Source organism: Dermacentor albipictus, chromosome 10, assembly GCF_038994185.2.
Source record: "Dermacentor albipictus isolate Rhodes 1998 colony chromosome 10, USDA_Dalb.pri_finalv2, whole genome shotgun sequence".
Classification (NCBI taxonomy): Eukaryota; Metazoa; Arthropoda; class Arachnida; order Ixodida; family Ixodidae; genus Dermacentor; species Dermacentor albipictus.
In genome coordinates this window covers 18,744,699-18,765,571 of record NC_091830.1, presented here as the reverse complement: position 1 = coordinate 18,765,571, position 20,873 = coordinate 18,744,699, and the positions used below count along the sequence as shown (strand labels likewise).

General features: G+C 46.8%; 1 protein-coding gene across 3 annotated transcripts in view; it reads left to right on the top strand.

Annotated features, from left to right (window-relative positions):
• The window catches only part of LOC135911493 (RNA-binding protein Unr-like), a 46,455-nt gene that overhangs the window by 11,184 nt on the left and 14,398 nt on the right, over positions 1-20,873 (top strand). For 2 of the 3 annotated variants that reach the window (XM_070527192.1, XM_070527193.1), the window contains exons 8-14: positions 2,757-2,922; positions 5,325-5,468; positions 11,986-12,138; positions 13,057-13,190; positions 15,151-15,386; positions 18,175-18,338; positions 18,781-18,971. In XM_070527192.1, coding sequence (XP_070383293.1) covers positions 2,757-2,922; positions 5,325-5,468; positions 11,986-12,138; positions 13,057-13,190; positions 15,151-15,386; positions 18,175-18,338; positions 18,781-18,971 — 1,188 coding nt within the window. The remainder of the gene's footprint in view (positions 1-2,756; positions 2,923-5,324; positions 5,469-11,985; positions 12,139-13,056; positions 13,191-15,150; positions 15,387-18,174; positions 18,339-18,780; positions 18,972-20,873) is intronic. The other variant, XM_070527194.1, reaches the window with a different exon arrangement.

The window sequence follows — 20,873 nt, the reverse complement described above, 5'->3', positions numbered from 1 at the left end:
AGAGATAATATTAAAGCTCCTAAACGAAGGCAAAGCCGAAAGGATTTATTTTTTTCGGGAAGAATGGGCAAGGATATGTCTTGCACAGTGGCAGCCAGTTTACTAAAGTTAGCTTTGCCGCACGGTTGTATGTAAAGTCAGCTTCATTGCAATACAGCAACGTTATGTGGCAAAGCATACCACCACTTAGAACGCAGTTTTCCGCCCAGTTTTCTTTGCAAAAAAGGGGTGCGCATTAGAATCGGGTTAACACCATGATCCAGACATAGGCAAGCTACCGTTATTGCTTAAAATCTTTGTAGGGCACACCAAAAATAAATGTTTCCGATGGAATAAATCTTCAATATATTCACTGTCCCCTAACCTCTGCCCAGACAGACTCTGCCAATAAAGGAGCTGCTACAGCTCCTTTATTGAGCAGCTGCCCAATTATAATGATCCCAGATGCAACGATCTGTCGGTTATAACGACTGCATTTCAGTGCATTTACAATTTTCGCACCCTTCCTATGGAAACTGCCTCCAGATATAACGAAAATGTTTTAAATTGTCGTACTGCTACCACAAATGTATCGAACCCAGTCACGGCAAAAAAAGGGCACACGGGAAGTGCCAAAGCGCGGAAGCACAACAAAACTGGGCGCTTCGCTCCAGTCCAAATCGCTGCAATGATACGGCCTGCAAGATGAGTGAGCAGCCACCTCGCGCCAATTTCGGAAGCTGCGAAGGTCACGAATGGTAGCGCGTTTTCAAGGCACGCCTTCATTGTGGAGGCAGGCCGCACGCATCGTAAACAGCAGGGCGCTAGGCGTGCGCCAGTGCAGTGACGGCATCACTCACGTTTTTGTGCAATTGTCCATTTGGCACCATGTGCATTGTGCCTGATTCAACCATTTGGAACGACCATGTATGTCCTTCCACCACGCGAACAACGGCCACTCAAGCGTACCTGTCAACGCGGCCAGAGCCGGCGAGAACGCTGCAGCACGTGCTGCCACCACACAGTGCTTGAAAGGATCGGCGGTTACTACACCGTTATCAAAAGATCCCGGTTGGGTGCCCGTTAACTTACGTATTGTCGATTAGTGATAACGGTTTGCGGTGACATCTTATCTTTCGAACGTCTAATTTCTGTCGCCCAAAGCAACATAGATAACTTATGTTGAATTCCAATGGCGGAGTCGGGGCAAGCTTTTCTGCTCGTTTCGGAGCAAGTTTGTTCCAATGGCAGAGTGAGGGCGGGAGTAAGGTGTTCCAATGAGAGAGTCGGAGGGGATTCAAGGCGGGAGTCACTCCATGGAGCAGAAAAAGATGCTCTGTCAAAATTGGCGGAGTGGACAGGAACTCTGCGTAACGCATTTCCTTTACCATGTTTTTCTGCTGGGAGGCGCCACCGGTCACGACACGCGAGGAAGCAAAAGCTGCTGCACGCTTGGCGAGATATCCATTCCGCACTTTAAAAAAAAAACAGGTGAACGGCGCTGAAGAGACAAGTGACCGGTGCGGCGGTGCTGGGAGCAAACAGTGGAAGGAAATGACAACACGCAAGGTATGCTGGGTAATTGGTGATAGAACTTCCGCTTCCACCTTGCTCTGGTGGCGCAGGTTGTGTTCCACTCACGGATCTGGAGGCGTTGCTCTGCGCCAGAGTCGAATGCTCGCTTGCAGAGTCCGTCGGCTGCTCCGACTCCGCCATTGGAATTCAACATTAATTTTACAGCTCTTGCATGGCTGATGCGCAGTCGTAATGCCGATTCCATGATGTCCGAGACTCTCACAGGACGGCGGCATGCTGCAGTAGTTTCCAAAGTTTACGCTTCTGGCCGACTGGAATACTTCACTCGTGTGCAGAATACAGGCATGTCCCACTGGTAGTAAAATATATCACGAGATCTCGAATAAAAAATGGCTGCTGCACTTGCAGTTTCGAAATGATAGGCGATCGGAACCGGCCGCTGGTTTGAAAGAACTGCACGATGACTGATTTCGTTCTTTGGATGGACGTTTCTAATGGAAGTTTGCAGTTAGGTGTGGGAATGCACCGGGAACAAAAATGACATTAAAAATTTGGTTTTCGGACCAAAGTGCTGCCAAATTGGTTATAAACGGGTTAGTCTGTATTGGAGTCACCATATAGGGTTCGGGTGCGTGCACGTTGACTTGTCAAGTTCGAATTTTCCAGCGAAGGTGGAATTTAAAATCCAAATGAAGTTTGGGCTTATAGAAATGCGTGAGTGCCGACCAGGGCCTTCGTTCGAGACCGAATTAATGGAAGTCAACTGTATTAAAATCTCGCTTAGTAAAGCTAGTTATTGCTGCCTGATAGTTCAGTTGAAGTTTAAGAAGCTTTTTAGGGTGGTCGTAGCTGTAGCTTCTTTTAGTGCTTAATTTGAATCTTTGTGAATCAGAGCCTCTATTCAAGCACTCGCAGCCCTATTTGAGTTTACACCCAGCCTTGTACATTGAAGGAATGTATCAAAGGTCAGGAGACAGTATCGCAAATGTTGGTGTGGGTCGACTTCACGTCCCTTCATCTACTTCCCAAGACTTCATGAGTAGTGTTGAGATTGGCAACAGGTGACAATCTGAACACAGTGATGGTGATCTTTCTCTGCCACATGACAGGTTCTCCAAAGTGACCATTTTCAGTGGTAATGTAAAACTGAGAATGTATCAACAAGGTTCCTTGTTATTTTGCCAGAGAACTGTATGCCTGCCTTTCATTCACTCATTCATTGCGCACTGTTTTGTCTGCAGAGAACTGGAGATGCCTTATGGTGAACGCGACCCAAAGTGCGAGTACTCCCTCCAAGTCGGCGACCAAGTCCAGTTCAGCATCGCCACCGACCGCCGGGACGGCCTCCAGCGGGCCACCAACATTGAATTGCTCGACCAGACGTTTGCCAACGAGTCTCGACAAGTGGTGAGCCTTCCTGGACTGTGCCGTTTTGTTACCAAATGGCATCGGTCTTGCTGTCTGTCCTTTAAACCATGAATTGAAAGAGCTCTGTGGATTCACATATGTTGTACTTGGCACGCAGGAGCAACTTTTAAATGTTTGTTCTTACTGAGCAGCTAGCAAAGCACCATTGTTGGGTGCAGTGTTACAGAAGAGAGGTCTCTTGTCATAAGCTTTTGATATTCCTCAGCCTGGCATACCAGAAGTAGTGAACGAAGCGCTGCGGACGTTTTAGTTGTGCATAGCTTCATGTGATTCCATCAGAACTTTCTAGCTAATACAGGCTTCTAGAAAGCTCCATTCTAATGACCTTTGGCTACAACAGTAGTACCTGGGGGAGACAGTCATTCTTTTAATACAGTCGAACCTGTTTATTTTGAACTCTGTAGTTCCGCGAAAAGTGATCATTGTATCAGTAGATCATTAGATGTGGACTCAGCCTTCAAAACATAAAATAAATTGACGACAGTGTAGCTCGTGTTGGCAGTTACAATTCAACGCCACTTTGGTCCGAAAGTCGCATTTTTAGTCTCGTCATTTCTGTTCCGGACATGTGTCCAGCTGCAAGTTTCTGTTAAAAACTTTATCTAAAGAACGAAATGGGGCACCATAGCTCTTTTAAAATGGCGCCTGCCTGGTTCCGATAACTGGCCATTTCGAAACTACGAGCGCAGCTGCCAGCATTTTTTTTTTTTTTTCGAAAGCTTGTGATATATTTTACTGTCAGCAAGACACAAGTGGATTCTGCATGCAATAGTGAAGCGTTTTAGTTGGCTGGAAGCAAAAGCTGCTGTGGTGGCTGCAGCATCAGCGGTAACTGGAAGTTAGGTTTTGTATGTTGCTTCGGTTGAAAAAGTATGAAGCTGCAAAGCTAGCTCTGGGCCGTCCAGACGGCTCACGAAAGGGCGGAGGCTCACAGGCTTCCCGTTCCAACGTGAGTGCGGCCCAGGACCCCTGCCGACCACTAAACCAAGAGTGGGTGAGGAGGGGTTCCTCAGGACTCAATAAAGTTATTTCCTCCTGCAAAGCTAGAACGCCATTGTGAACGTTCATCAGGGATTATGTAAACAAAGCGTCCACGAACCGCAATCTCCCGGTAACGGCATAGTAACTGCCAGCTCTTTGCAGTTTTGCGTGAAATTGGCGCGTTGTACTGTGTTCACATGGACTCTGGCCACGTTGATGTTCACAGCAACGATAAACAAGCAGCGCTTGAGGGACTATTAGCCCAGATTGGTTCAAATAATTGAAGTAAGGCGTATAGCACAAGCTACTGCAGAGAGAACTGTGCAGAAATGACAGTGGAACTGTTGTGCCCTCCGAGATGGCACACGGAGTTGCACGGAGAACTGCGCAAAAACTAGAGTGTCGCCGTCGTAGCACCTGAGATAGCACCAGTGCCATCATCTCTGAGGCCACAGCCGCCATACTGCCTCACCCAGAAAGCTTGCTGGAGACGTGCCTTGAAAGCATGCGTGGTTACCCTAGCATGGTTGAAAGCGAGTGGGTTTTCTCGTGGCATCTGAGATCCACATGCAGCGCTCGCTCATCTCGGGGCCCGTATTTCCGTCGTGGTTGGAATGCAGTGGGCAGACGCACTGCTCTGCTTCGGAACTTTCTGTGCACGCTCCTTTCACTGCACTGGTTTTGTAGTGCTCGTAGTAATATGACGCTGCTGAAAATGTTTATTATATCTGAATGCAGTTTCAACGGGCAGGGTCAGAAAATCGCAAATGCAGTGAAATGTGTTCGTCATAACCGATAAATCGTTATATCTGAGATAAATATAAGTGGGATTGACTGTACCTTTATATTTGATGTATAAAGAAACGTTAACACATGTGTATTCGATGTATTGAGGTATTACTATAGTGCCCTGTTATTTGCTATAGTCCTGACAAGCATGGCGGGACAGGAGTGGCCATGAATGATGGTTTTTTCATGAGTGGGCTCCTTTGCATTTGACATATTGAGGTTTAGTGCCCCTGGAGGCGCACTCAATGTCTGTTCTAGCTGTAGCCATGTTTGACTAGCTCTGGGTCTCTTCATGATAGCGGCGACCACCTTTTCATTTTGCATATTGACGTTTGACCAGATGCACACCTTTTGTCTTGTCTAGATGTGCCCATGCTTGGCAGTCCTGCACTGGTTGCCGTAAAGAGTCTCTTAGTATGACGAACAGCATCCTCACCGCTGGGGTTTTGATAACTTTAGTGCCAACGAGGCATGCTTAGTGCCCTGTCAGTAGCCATAGTCATAGCCATAGCCCTGTGTGGTAAGATTGTGGGGGTTGTCATAGAAACTGGTCTCTTGGCAAGCAGTGGACTTTTTTTTCCTTGTGCCCTCCCTCTTGGCGCGTGTCGTAGGGTGTTGTGGCCACAGTGAAGGAAAGCTTTGGCTTTATCAGCTGCCAGGATCGCGACAGCCAGATCTACTTCAAGACCTGCGAGCTGCTTGACCCAGACATGACCTTGCATCCGAGTGACGAGGTGGAGTTCACGGTGGCTCAAGTAAGGGACTCTCGCCAACAACTGCTGCCACTGTTTCCATCACCTCCGCCAGGTTGCTGCACTCGACTTGCACGTGCTTCTGCGCTGACGCACCTGCACATGCATGCTTGCTCTTAGCGACACTGCTTGCAAAGCTTGCTGCTGCTATGGGGAATCTTGCAACGAAATACGGGCAGGCCTTTGCACGTCTTGGTGCCTGTAAAGCCATACGTAGCGAACAGCTGTTTTACCTTGTGGACTTGTGCATAATAATTCGAGCACTGTTATGACAAGCACTGCTGCACCACTGCTGCCAGAAAGGTTGTAGTCTCTAGTGGTTTAAAATGAAACTTTGATATGAAGCACATATGCAGTCAACGTCTGATTTTTCGGACCCCCTATGGGCCGCGAAAACATGAAAAAAAATGTGAATGCATGCCTTTTGCTGCCCCCAAGAGCTCGAGATGCTGTAGGCACATCAGAAATGGTTCTGAAGGCCTGCTGATACACTTATTAAGCATATCGATGCTCGTAGTGTGACAGGAGACTGAGGGTGCACGCATGTATATTTAAAGAATGCGTACTGAGTCCTGTGACAATTGCACCCTTTCCACTCTTGATATGCTTCACCGCAGTACTTCGCCTATGCTTCACCGCGTAACACTGCTGTATGAAGGCGAAGCTGACTTTAGGGAACCAGCATTATGCAGTGCATTGTGTTTTCCAAGCTTCAAAGCTATTGGCGAGGATTAGAAAGGCGGATTCAGTGCCATTGCAGACAGCAGCAAGTTCTCTGTGCACAGTTCTCTGCACAGTTCTCTGTGCAAGTTCTCTGTGCTTGCAGTTGCTGCTTGTGTGTGGCTGCACGAGCCTGTTCTTGTGCCCAGGCTGCAGCATTGGCACGGCGTAGACGAGCTCGTTCCCGGTCAGCTCGCGGCATTGCTGATTGAAAGCTGCCTGCTCCTCAGGAGAGCATATGATGCGTGGCCTGCCCATTTCGGAGCCGCAGAGAAAGTGCTGCAGCTGCGTTTGGCTGTGACGGAGAGCAACGACGTCACTACTGGCACAGCTAATCCAACGCCACCTAGACAGCTCGGGGCCTTTTCACTCCGATCAATGGCGTCATGTTACCTGGTCCGACTGCTACAGAATATAATGGGGATGCTCCTGAGTAGGCAACAGTGATTTTGATATGCCGGCTTTCATTACACCAGCCTTGTCAGTATAAATTTTGGGCCAGGTAGCGTGGCGTCATGGATCGGAGCAAACAAGTCTTGTGCTATTTAGGTGGTGTTGGCTAATCGCGCGCCTCTCCTTCTCATCGCGTCGGAGGAGTTTTTGGCGTACAGGCAACGGACGGACGGACGAAACGGCTAGTGATATACAGCTTCGCAGTAAAACACAGCACCGAACAGCAAGAAGTTTGGTAGCGAATGTCGAAGCAAGTAGGCCTAGCATTGCCACATTGGTGGCTATGGCTGCCAGCAGGTCTGCGTGCAAGAGTGGCTGTTCGAGGCGGTGAGATGATCAAAATGGCGGCGGCAGTGGCTTTGATAATGCCGCTTTGAACCTGCAATGATGGCAAAAAGTCAGGAAAATCTGACGGTGAAGGGTTTTTGCATGTGAAATTTCAGACGTTTTTAAACATTGACTCTGAGATTCGTGGTGGTGCCGCGAAGGCGTCTAAATTATCGGGCATGTCCAAAAAATTGGGCGTCTGCAAAATCGAACCTTGATGGTATTTTAAATGTGACAAACCAGATTAACCTTTGAGTTTAACAAGTGGGAAGGGAAAGATAAGTCAAAGAGTCAGCTAACCCCCACTTGCATCCCCCTGATAATTCACCTGAACAATCGACAGTGGCATTCTCCTCAGCACTACCCTCATGGTTTACTTGGAACTCAAGTGCAGCGAGAAAATGGAGAGGACAATTGGTATCACGGCACTGGCATACCATGTGCATATGAACTCTGAAATGTGACTGATTAAGTTACCGTATTTACTCGCATAATGATCGCACTTTTTTTGTCAGAAAAAGTGACGCAAATTCAGGGGTGCGATCATTACGCGGGTTAAATTTTCCGCGAAAAAAAAATATTTTTTTTTTCGTCCCGCGTTTGCTGCGGGATGAGAGATAGCGGGTGCGGGACACCAAAACAAAAATGGCGGCTGGCGGAGCAAGCCGAACGCGCCAACCGCGATTTTTTTTTCTTCTCGTGAGTACATTACGTGCATTGAAACAGTTTCTTCCGTATCAGTGATGAATATTACCGTTAATATCGGCAAGTTTGCGGCAATAACATAGCCATGTCCACTTTGAGGGGACAGAAACAGGTGGGCGCGCTTAGCTGCCAGTGACATAGAATCACATGACGGGCATGCTGCGGAAACTGCGGCATCTGTCTTCACTACTATCCTAATACGGCATGTTTCCGCTAAGGGTGGGCGAATATCTTAGCTGTGTTACAAGCGTCGGCGTATGAATAGGGTACACTTTAACGTATCAGAGTAAACGTGGCTACTGTCATTGCTGCACGCGATTTGTTGCGTGCTCACGAGTGCAAAAGCAGATGAAAAGAATCGAAATGCGCCTTTATTGTTTTTGTTGACATCAGCCATTATAAAGGCAACCCATAATAAAGGCAAGTTTGGTTGTACCTCATTTTGTCATGGAAGTGCGGAAAGTGATGAAAGTAATGAAATGAGGCATCTACTTAAGAATGTTTAGTGCGTGCAGGCCGCTTGGCTTGTCTTAAAGAGTCGTTCGCGTAGCATTCGACAGGTGGTAAGCGCGATCATTATTCGCTAGACTTAGCACACGACGTATCGCTGCGGCAAGTTCGGGGTGCGATCATTACGCGGGAAATAAAAAAAATCGAATTTTGACGACAAAATTTAGGGGTGCGATCATTACGCGAGTGCGATCATTATGCGAGTAAATACGGTATGTACAGTCATGTGCTATATCTTGACCAACATTTACCTCGTTCTGCATCATCGTGTTTCGGAAGCTAGCTGTATTGGTAGTGCTCTGGTATGCTGCTATGATGTATAAGACCCACCGCGGCTGTAGTGCCTTGCTGCATGCTTTATTGTTATAGTGCTTTGTTGCATAAGATGCGAAAAATTTTTGCTGGTAGCCAGGTGCTTTTAATATCTTGCCATGTTGTCAGGGTGGTGGTATTGATCATGCATGCAATGTTAACGAAAGCCCAGGTATCCTCAACAGGTATTTGCTGTAAAACAGGCTTCTGCACATTTGCTTGCTTTCATCGGGTGGTGGTTGTCATGTGGCTATAACCAGCTGCAAGATTCGCGTGTGATTTTAGCTGGTGCATTGGTGATTGGCTCATTATTGCTTCATTAGCCATGTGTATAGGCCAGCCTGTGGTATTGCCGTGCTTGCCAATCACAGAGAGCTCTTCGGATAAGGTTTGCAAAGCTGACTTGTGGCCGGCATTGTTTACTTATGGCAGCCTCACAAAGCAGTGACGCTTATGTGACTCCGGAAACGGTTACAGTTTTCCTATACTTTGCGCGAGCAGGCCGAGGAGCTACTTGGTGTAGACAAGAGCACCTTTCTGTTTTGGTGCTCAAGACATTTGGGTGGAGGAGCTGGTGGTATGGCTGGTTGTTGTGTATGGATAATGCAATTTAGCTGTCATTGATAGCCTAATATCAACTGGATGTTTCCTTTAAAGGGACCCTGAAACGATTTTGGCGATTTTCTACAAACGTACTGAGTCGTTAGAGTAGGTTCTTCTGATCATTAATTGATGCATCTAAGTGCTCTGCGTAAAGCGTGTAATTTATTATAAGGTTTTAAAAATACACATCGCTGCCGATCGCAGCGCACTGCTCGGCGGAATTTTAAGCCGCCCCTACCCATATGATGCAAATAACCCATATTACGTCACATGGGCGAGCTATCTGATTGGCTGACCAGGGCGCGTGGTCGATAATTTTTCCAACTTTATGGGGAACAAATGATGCTCGTAATAGTTGGAATGTTAGTTACTTTGTTTTTGTAAAAAGAAAATAACTTAAAGAGAATACACAAGAATAGTTTTTTAGTACACTTCAGCACTTCCGGCACACAGCAAGTGTCGTCTGCTTGTGTTACAACGTACTCCATTTTGACGAGAGCTCCGCGGTCAGAGTCGGTCTCAGTCTTTTCGCGAGCACTATGATTCGACTTTGTTGCCTTGTGGACTGCAAACCGCGACTCCAGTATTAGGGCAAGCGCAAGGGGACAGGGTCTGGCCGCTTGACTGTGCTGGGATGAGCCACGAGATGAGCAGAAGGGCAAATGTGAACGGTCTGGACGGTGCAGCCACCTGGTGGCACAGAGCTCAACCATACACAGTAGCAGCAACGAAGTGTATTCTTTGCTGCTGGTGTGTATTTTTCGCAGGAGTGTAATCATCAACACATTGATTTATAAATGTTTAAAATGCTTTACACTTGGTTAGAGCAATATTAGCGCTTTGTTTCACTGGTTAAGTGCTGCGCCAGCAAGTGTCTGGACCGTGCAGACCGATCAGGCTGCTCACGTACGTCTACGCTAAAGTTCCTTCATCAGCTTGAGTTTATGCCTCCAGTCATTTGCCGAAATGACCAGCTTGCCTGTTTTTAGCGGAGTACCGGACACGTTCGGCGCTACGACAGAATGCTCGCAACATACGCTGCTTCGATAGCTCTCGGTCGACGGCCAAGCGGCTAGCGGAGAGGTCTCGCGCGGGAGGGGGCGTGCTCCTAAACAACCGGAAGTGAGCGATGTGACGTCGCATCGTGACGCTGAACCAGTGAAGGCGGAGCTTAGCACCGCTCGCTCGGCGAGCGAGTTGAGGAGGAAAAGCATAGCTAGGGAGGAGGGTAACTTCTAATCGCTTGCAGCTCCATTAATACGTAACGCTTCACTTAAATTGTGGTGCAAATGTTCTACTTAAGCTGTACCCTACGCGCCTACAAAATTTGTCCGAACCGTTTCAGGGGCCCTTTAACACTGGCGCATACTGTACCTCTGCAACTTGCCCTGTAGCCGTGATTGTCTTAAAATTCAATAAATGTGCTACATGCCATTTTATTCCTGCTCTATGACTTGTGCGCTCGAATTGCCACAATTCTTTTATTTTGCCTTGGTGGTGGTTGCAGAAACTTGCATGTATTGCATCCTTGTCTTGCCATTGCTTTCTTCTTGGCCCACTCATTCTGCTGTTTTTGACATCGTTTCTGGCCGAGCTGCTGCTTTTTTTCATTTAACCTGCCTGATTGTCTTTTGTCTGCTGATTCACTATGCCAGCTGCTGTATTTTCTGGTAAAAGAATGATTGACCAGTACAATCTATGCTCAGGTGCTGTCAATACATTGAATGTCAATGCTTTCTTTGACAGCGTTTGCCACTACAGTGCTGCTTCATCAACGTGAATATTTCCGATGATCTGAGAAGTGGTCGCCGTATGTTAGAACGAGTGTGCTTGCAGGAGGTCAGCGTCGCGCAGCGTCTGATATATAGAATGTGGCGGGGATCGGGATTTTGGTGTACCGTATTTACTCGAATGTAATGCGTACCCATTTGCCTTGACCTAAAGAAGGAAAGTCCTTTGCAGTACCGCACACCTCGTTCTTTCATGCAAAAATACAACTTTCTCTCATTTGAAAAAGAAAAGATTTACTCCCAATGCACTACTTGCGATTAGTAAAAAGAAAGTTGCAATTTTGCCCCAAATGTGAAGCATTGATTGAGATAGCAAATTAGTAAACAGCTATACGAAGTAAGGATAGTACTTTTATCAACCGTGTAAACTTGTAAACATTCGGTTACTAGATTAACAAGCGTGGTGTCACGTGTGTGCAAGCAAACATGAATATCCCTCACTCGATGACCGCGGGAACTTGCTATCAAAACGCTGGAGTGAGAAAGTGCGGTAGCAGGAGCGAGCGAATTGACCTTCATGCTGCCTCTTGCTTCAACGCGAGCTAAGCCATGGGAATGCAGCATGTTGTGCCTAGACGCATAGCCTCTGTCCCCGTTGCAGATTGCTTTCAAAGTAGGGGCCGCATGGCCGTGCTGTACGCAGCAGCCGCCAGAGTAGAACGCCTCTCCTTATGTTAGCACCAGTCCGACGCGCAAGTTTTGGGAACTCTAAACGCCCGTGATGCGGCCTGATTTTCTTCTGTCTGTGCATGCAAGATCACTTTCCTTCTAGTCTCACTGGAAAGATCACTTTCCAGCTAGTCTCGAAGCACGTATGAGGTCGCCATATTGAAATGCCAATAGCGATATGATGACCGAGATTTAATGTTGTACTCGATTCTAAAGTGTACGAATTATCCGTATTATCGGAACCCGTATTACCGGAAAGGAAGTTCAAATTAGATTCGAGTAAATATGGTACGTGTAGTACAGTGCTATACTTTTGCACAAGATTTCCAAGGAAGCGTCACAACAGTTTGATATAGACAATAATTACATATGTCCAGGTTCGATATATCCATGTTAGACTGAAACTGGGCACTTTTTTGCTCTTAATGTAGGATCCTGCATCTCCCAGTCGCTTCTTGGCAACACGCATTCGCCGCCTGTGGTCCGTGTGTGATGACCAAGACGGTCCTCGCACAAGGCGCTCGCTGTCGAATGGTGACGGATCTGCTGTCAACGGGGATGAATCCAAGAACTTGAGAAACAGGGTAAGGTTCTCTGACAAATCTAACCCTTGCTGGACAATTTTTGGCTACAGGGAATGCACTAGAAAAATATTGTTTTCATGCTGAGTTTGTTTTCAGTATGGAAAGAGCTTGTACACTTCTGCTTTACATTTTAAAAGTGTCTGTACAAGTTCCACACAGTCATAGGTGGCCTTGGGTGAAGCTTGCTTCTGGTGTTCTGGCTCGTGTTGTTCAACTTATTGCAAGAAAAGATTTTGCTAAATATATTTACGTTGTTGAATAACCTTATACCCTGTATTTCGGTCACTTCATTGAAAATAGTTTCCTTCGGGTATTTCATGATTGGACCTTTCTCAAAAAGTTCAGAAAAGAGTTTGGGCCCTAGACCCAAAACTATTTGTATATCTTTATTCGTCATTTGTCAAGTTATGGTGCTAAGGACTGGACATACTTGATATGCTTATTTCGTAATATGGTTCGTATTTACTCCCTTTGGGTCCAATTTTAACTGTTCTTCAAGAAGACTTAAAATCGTGGAAAATGATTGAAAATTGGTTCCTCCAATTTTGCTTATCAGCATATAAGTGGCCGCTACATGGTTAGAAAGAATCATATAAAACCAACCTTATTGTTCTTTCTGCCCTAGAACAAGCATTGTAAGACTTCAAAGTTGACACTAAGAGGAATGTGTTTCTTGAAGAATTATTTGAATCTTCACGAAACTTTGCTCTCGCATGACGTCATGATAATGATCAATGGTGCCAGTTTTGCTATTTCACGACTAACTTTACTTAGTGTCAAATTAATATTTTAGAAAATGTTTCCTAACTTTCACATTTGCTAAGTGTCGCCATACTTTTACATGCGGAACAAAGAAAAAGTATGGAAAACTTCGTAACATGTCACTTAAGCACATGTGTTGTTTCTTGTGCTTTGCAGGGAGAGTCTGGCAAAGCCCGCGGTGGGCGAAATGGCTTCCGGTACACGCACCGTGGCTACATAGCAGCCCTGAAGGAGAGCTTCGGCTTCATTGAAAACGAAGAGCACAACCAGGACGTCTTCTTCCACTTCAGGTAGCCCGCTGCTCCAGCAAGTGTGTAATAGATGTGCGTGATGTAGAGGTGCCTGCAAACAATTGTTTAAGAAGGGAGGCTACCCTGGAGACCGTACTTCATTTTTTAAGCTATCTGGATGAAACTTTCAGGGTACGTTCACACCACCGAACTATGAGGAACTGCGAAGTTTCATGAAGATATGTTTATTAGTTCCAGAGTTACTGAGGTCTAACTAGGTGGTTCATGCGTATGCCTGAAGAAGAGCCTGGATAAATGCCAGGACATCTTAAGAAGCTGAAATTCAATGTGGTAATCCCTTGATAGATATCCCAGTAGGCTACAAAGCCCTTTTCTTTAATTTCACCTCCAAATAATTTTAACCCAACTTTCAGTTTGATGTAGCCAGTAACAACCACATTCATAAAAAGTTAATTGCTCGTTTAAATTAACTGCACCAGCCCTAAAAAAAAGAAGCTTGTTACAACCAGGCAAAGTCATTCAGGAACAGAATTGGAAAAAAAAAACGGCACACAAATCTGAAGAGTGGTTCTTGAGATATCGCCTTCCCCAGCACCACTACTAGCTAAAAAATCCATTCTGAGAAAACAGGCCTTAAAGTGGAACACAAGTTTTTATTAGAAAGCTCCTGCGGAGCTTCTAATGAGCTCTTGCGACTCCAGGCACACTCAATGTGTCAGATTCTCGACAGCAGACAGCACAATTCCGCTGCTGCAAGTGTCTAGGCAGTCAGCACTCTCTGCGGAAGATCGGAAGTTCAATGCTCGTACAAATCGCATATCGCACTTCCGCGCACCAAACATCTGCACTGTCTAGGGCTTCATTGCTGGCATTGCGTGCAACAAAGAACTAGTGAAAAAAATAAGCTGAGAAAATAATCTAAAAGATAGTGCGAGGCGATGAGCAGCTCACAGTAGCTGTCTGTTGAGGTGGACGGAGCAAGGGGCAACAACGATGTGAGTGCGGCGGCCGTGTGGTATCGAAAGGCGCAGCCGCCGCCCGCACAGCAACCAATGGCAGGCGCGCTTTAGCCTGCGGGATTTGAATGCGCCACTCCCGCCAATCAGCGTTGCGCATCGCATCGTAGAAAAACGCCAACAGCGCCTCAACCGCGCAGACAATGCCATTTAGCAAGGCGGTGAAACAGAGACAAAGAATTCGCGGTCAGATTGATACCACGATGGCGCGGGCAGTCCGCATGGGCTGGGAATGGCACACGCGCAAAGTTTGACTTCATTTCAGCATTTGCGCGTGTTTTGCGGGCCGCGGTGGCCTCAGAAGTAGTGTTTTTTTTTTTTTTCATACTGTGCAGCTGAATTAGGTGCTGATAATTACAGAACAGGTAGTTTATGAGACATACAACCCAAAGATATTGTTTTTCAAAAATTTACTTTTTTGAAATTTTCTGGTTTTCAAGGGCCTCGTTCCCCATTAAGTGCCACCTATTTAGATATCTAAGGCGGACAAAGTTTATGTAATGTGTACGTGCTGCAAAGCACATGTTGCGCTGCGTAAGCTGCAAACCCATGTATGTAGTATTTGTTTGCTTCAGCGACTCGACAGGTTGAATTTGCAGTACTTCCGTTTTTTGGCACAGCTGCGGATGTGCAAACGTTGTGTTCCAATGTTTTGAGAAACTGTTGATCTTCGGCAATATTCGGGAAAACTGCCAGGTCTTAAATGTAAATTCCTCTTCCTGCATTCGATGGAATTGAGAATTCTTTTATTATTTGCAGCCAAATTCATTCAAATCAATGCAGCTGCTGTGTAATGAAAGCGTTCCTGCATTAATAAAGAAATCGGAGTTAGCCCTGAGGTGAAGCCTCCTCTTAATATACACTTCGCTTTGTAGCTGGATTCCTTGAATTTCTGGTGAATTTTTTTTTGCTTTCTTTTTGTTTTCAATGAAGGTGGCATCTTGTCTCCCTCCACACCCCGCATGCCTTTTACATCTCTGCAGTGTTTTCGAGGGCAACCCGCAGACCTTGGAGCCCGGCCAGGAAGTGGAATATGGCATGGTGCTCAAGGGCACTAAGCGTAGTGCCGAGTGCGTGCGCAAGCTTCCCGCAGGCACACTGGCCGATCCCGAGGAGGTCGTCAAGCCTGAAATTCTCAACGGCACCGTCGAGCGGCCCGTGCGTTGCTTCAACCCGGATCAGGAGCAGTACGCGGGACTCATCCGCCTCACCATCTCAGGTGAGGCACGACGAGACAGTTAGCGAAGCAATAAGTTTGCTTCACCCTTGGTCTGAAGCACTGAGCCGGTATAGCTGGATCAGTCTTATGGAATGTAAGTCTTGTATATCGTGTGAAAAAGAAAATTTTATTCAATGTTATTGTGTCGTCTTGAACTCGGCGTGGTGGCATAGTGGCTTACCGAGGTGGCTTAGCAGCTATGGTGTTGCGCTGCTAAGCATAGGGTCACGGGTGCAAATCCTGTCCTCAGCGGCCACATTTCGATGGGGCGAAATGCAAGAACGCCCACGTCCCGTGCGTTAAAGATCCCCTGGTGGCCATAATTAATCCGGAGTCCCCCACTATGGTGCACCTCATAATAAAATTGCGGTTCTGGCACCTAAAACCCCATCATTCATTCATTCATGGCAATGTGCTACTAAGCCCATGGGCACTGGATTGAATTCCTGCGGCAGCGACCGCAATTTGGTGGGAGTGAAATGCAAAAGCGCCTCTGTACCGTGCATTCGGTCCACAGTTCAAAAACCCCAGATGGTCAGAATTATTCCGGAGTCCCTCCCCACGCCGTGCCTCATACTCAAAGCATAGTTTTGACACATGAAACTCCAGCATTTAAAATTTTTGTGTGATCTTTGTTAGTAGACTGCCTGTGGGTGGAGGAGAGAAATAGCCCTTAATTCTTGCTCATTCTGTCCGGCATGTTGCTTCTTGCTGCTTGCTTAATTTGAGGTTTTTCACTTTTGGTTCTGGTTCAGGAATAAGTTGAGAGTGCATAGTGTCAGGTAATCATGGTAGCTAGAAGCCTGGCTAGTTCTACAGGCACTATATTCTCTGCTGTAACATCAGTGCAGGCGCTGAGAGTAAAACCTCTGACCGCCCCTCTGTGGACTGGAGTTTGAAACATCTCAATGCAGGGTGCCTTTTAGTTATTGAATTTTAAAGAGTGCGAAAGCTAAGGGTGTGAGGATACCAACATTTTTTCATACAAATCGAATACGAATACAGTAGAACCTTGATAATTTGAAGGCTGTGGACCATGAAGACTCTTTGAATTAAGCGGATTTTCGAATGAACTGAAATGAAGAAAAGAAAGAAAACAAGCAAGAACTTGCCTCAAGAAGAAATCACCTTTATTTTCCATGCCCGAGAAAGATACAGTAATCATTGATGCGGAATTGCTTGGTGTGGCAGTTCGCCACCCCAAGTGCCACGTTATCCAGCAGGCTCACAACATGTAGCATATAAATGTAACCATGAAGCAATAAAGCGACTGACACTGACCAAAAGAAGTACTGAAAAAGGATTAAATCTAAAAGACGTTTCGGCTTCCCTGCGGAAGCTTTGTTCACAGTGAGATGAATAAAAGTTCACGAAAGCGTACGTATACTTCAGAACGCGATGTAAGCAGCGCACGTATGATGGGGGGGAGGGTTCCCTCATTTCGATTGAGTGTGACGTGTTTTTTGTGTTAGATTTAATCCTTTTTTTTGTAATTCTCTTGGTCGTTTTATTGCTTTATGCTTCATCCCGACCACAGACGGGCTTCCGTTGAACCCTCGACTTCATAAATATCACCACCGCCAATACGGTGATGCTCTTGTCGACTGTATACAGAGACGACGTCACTCTTGCACAAATCCAAGCAAGCCTCCAAACGTTATTTGAGGCACGGAACAACGTGTTGACGTGATGCGCACGTGTGCTTGGTCAAGCTGCATGCACCCACCGGCAATGCCGAAGTTGACGGTCTCGAGGAGCTTCAAGCAACCGCGTCGACCCGCAGTGCCATGGCTTGCAGCAACACTGAAGTTTTCGAGGAGCTTGGAACAGCGGAGTCGATCATAATACGATGGCTTGAGGTAACACCAAACTTGACGATTTGAGTGAGTTCGGTGCAGCAGCCCCGGGGGACCGCGGTACTATGGCTTGCGACAACACTGAAGTGGCCGTTCCCGGTGAGCAGTGGTGGCGTTGATAGGTGGCGCTGTGGCTTGCAATGACACCGAAGCTTTCGACGATGCACTTCTCTTGTTCCAAGCACGTCTCCTTTTGTGGACCACTTTCTGCGTGCTTGATTTCAAGTGCGAGTCCCGCCCCACCAGAATAACAGCACAAAAACATGCACATACGCACGGCGCGGCAGCCTGGCTAATAAACGTAGGAACGAAAGTGCGAGCTAAAAGGGAACGAATTAACGATGAAAATATTTACATGAACGGTGCAAAAAGAGACTGTGGGGCGCGAAACACTGCACAACAAAAGGACCCTCGGGTGCACGCAGACGACAAGAAGGAGAGGAGGTGCACGCCAGGGCCAATCAGAGGGCTGCGCCTTGGAGAAGCGCGCGCTTCGCCCAATCACTATCGCTCTTTCCGAATTTCAAACTTCGAAAATGTCACCGATGCCATCGCTCACAGAATGCCTTCGTCGTGTTGAAAGGCGCCAAAATAAAGTACAGGAAACCAGCTTTAAAGATACAAAATTTATTCTGGGAGAAATGGAGTGAATGCTTGAGGTCACAATCGTATGATGTTTCACTGCTGTGTGTTGACTTGTGTAATGCTTTCGCAACTTTGTGCAGCAAATTGATTATGTAATTTATTGTTTGGAAGATGTTCCCATACTTGTTTATAAAATCACGAGGCACGATCTTCCTGCCGCCAATGTGACCACAAGATACGTGCCCACTGGCAGATGGCCACTTTAATGAAGATTGCGTTGCCAAACTTGTTTCATTTGAAAATGAAGGAAGAGAAGATCGAGGCCGTAATTTGCTCCTTGTGTGCAGGGGAGAGCGCCGAGCCCACTCCCACCTACCCGTTTGGCATCACCAGCCTGACGGACAAACACGAGCTGCTCCAGAAGAACGATGTGGTGCAGTTCCAGGTGGCCACCACTGGATCGGGTGTGGAACGTGCCGTCAACGTTGTGGCTGTGCGAGCTCGGGTTCAGGTCAGCGTTGTGTTTCTGTCACGTTAGTTGAGTGAGCGCTGCATACCATTTTCAACAAATGCATTCTGAATGTGCCAGCTTTTCCTTTTGTTTTTCACTTGCGGTAGAAAGATGTACTCGGTGTTTGCAGTGCTTTACGCGGCCACTTATCTGAAGCCTCTTGTGTGTCATGTGTGGCCCTGAGATCTGTAGTCGCGTAAAATTTTATTTGAGACAGTTACTTATGCTTAGTGTTTGCACTGGTTTGTGAAGCGTCTTGCATTATGGTGTCTTATAACATGTAATCATAGAAAGTTTCACTTAAACGTGCACTTAATGTTCGCAATGATCTGTGAGGCCACTTGTCTGAAATCTCTTGCGTCATATGACCCTTTGAAATGTCATTTTTCTTGCCTTTTTTTCTTTTGCTGGGAGGATCACTTTGCTACAAATCTGTTTGCAGGCTACGGTGGAAGCAATCAAGGGCCAGTTCGGCTTCCTCTCTCACGAGGCCGAGGAGGGGCGCAAGCTGTTCTTCCACACATCTGAGGTCAAGTCTGGCAACCACCTCCAGGTGGGCGACCGTGTCGAGTTTGTGGTTGTCTACAACCAGCGCACCAAGAAGTACGCCGCCTGCAGTGTCATCAAAGTTGGGTATGTTGCTCTCACTACACCATCTTTATGCTCTGACTACACTATCTTTGTGCTCTCACTACACTATCTTTGTGCAGGCTCTTCTGCGCACGCAGCTCTGTTGCCTCAGTTCAAATCTCGAATTGGTGTTCACTAGGGGTATGCAAATACTGTGTAGTAGATTTCGAATCAAATTGAAGAAAACAAAAAAACCTGAATATCAAATATTGAATATAAAAAAATTATCACAAAGGCTAATTAACGCTTTCAAATTTTCGTAAGGAAACATGGAGCTACACATGCTCTGGAGTCTCTTTGCATTGCATAACAAGAATGTAACAAGTAACTTAGGTAAATAAAGATCAAGATATATAGTGTGGTCTAATCTTATTAAAGGGAACTCCAAATTACTATTCCAGCACTGATTACAGCACAATTCTAGCACAGCATATACTGCTTAATGGTGTAAGTAGAGGCGTAATTATCCACACTACAGTCGAACACACTTATAACGATGCCAGATATAAGGATCTGTTGGTTATAACAACCACATTTCAGTGCATTTATGATTTTCCAACCTTGACTACTGAAACTACTTTCAGATACAGTAAAACCTCGTTAAGCCATACCCACTTAAACAGTAGTTTCATTTTAAAGGCAGTAAAATCAGACCCCCACTCAGTGGCCATTGAACGTAATGTGTTTTGTATCTGCATAAACCGTACCAGCTTATTGCGTACGTATCAGTTAACACATAGTGTTTTGACTTTTCGTCATGCAATAATGGTGGTGTGTCATCCTCATCGGGCGGCCCAGCAGAAAAACAAGCCTCAGATCTGAACAACGGCCTCCAAGCGCCCTGTGCATTCATTTCAGCGCTGTGCCAGAGGGCATTGTGCGTTCCGGCATGCGAACGATGCCCTCTGAGGCACAGTGGTGCTGCGTCGTGGCAGCTTTGAGCACTGTATGAACGTCTCCCATAGCATGATGTTGGATTTTCGTGTCCGGAAAACATGGAAGGACTCTGGTATGAATAACCTTAGTGATATAATGGTGTGGCAATATAACCCGCATATACCGCATGCCATAAAGCTAGGTGTGGCTTAACATGTACTAAATATATACAGGCGAACCTCGATATGTCGAACAGCACGGTGATCGCAAAATAGTTCGATATAGCCAGAATTCGATATATAAAATCACGTAAAAAACGCGTCAAAAACTAGCACAAATCAATCAATGAACCAATCGTGGCGCAATAGATACTCACATGAAGCTTCAAACAAAGTATTTATTTCGTTCGCTGAAAGTACTGAAGCAGCGTAGCCTGCTTCATATTGGAAACCGCGTGCTTGACCACGGCGTCCTCAACATAGTCCAAACGGTCCACAAGAGACGGTCCAGTGCCTTCTATTGCGCCGCAGTAGCGGCGTACAACGGCCAAAGCAGCTACAGCCTCAGTTGCAGTCGGGAGCGGGGCAACATCAGCGCTTGCTGGATCAGCCTCGGCAGCGTCTTCGTTTGGCCGCTCAGCAGTCACTTCTGCCGCGATCTCACGTCTGTTAACTCCGCCACTGTTCCGGTGCTGTCGTCACCGCCAACGAAGTCCTCAATGCACATGCTGTGTGGCTCAGCACCGACAAAGCGCTCCAACTGGCTCCACGGCCGCCTCGATCACGCGCGCACGGCGGGGGCGCGGGCACGCGTGATTGAGACGGCCGGGCTGGCTCACGGCCGGTCTCTAGGGGAGCGCGCCCTCCCTTTGAGACCGGCCGTGGCGGGCTCCAAGCCGCCGCGTGTGTACGCCGCTACGTTCAAATGGCGCCCTCGGCGCAACCGATGGAGGAGCTGTCGTACGCAGCAGTCTGGAACGCCCATCGCGCCGCCGCTATCTTCGAGAGTGTTGTGGGAAAGCTCGCCTCC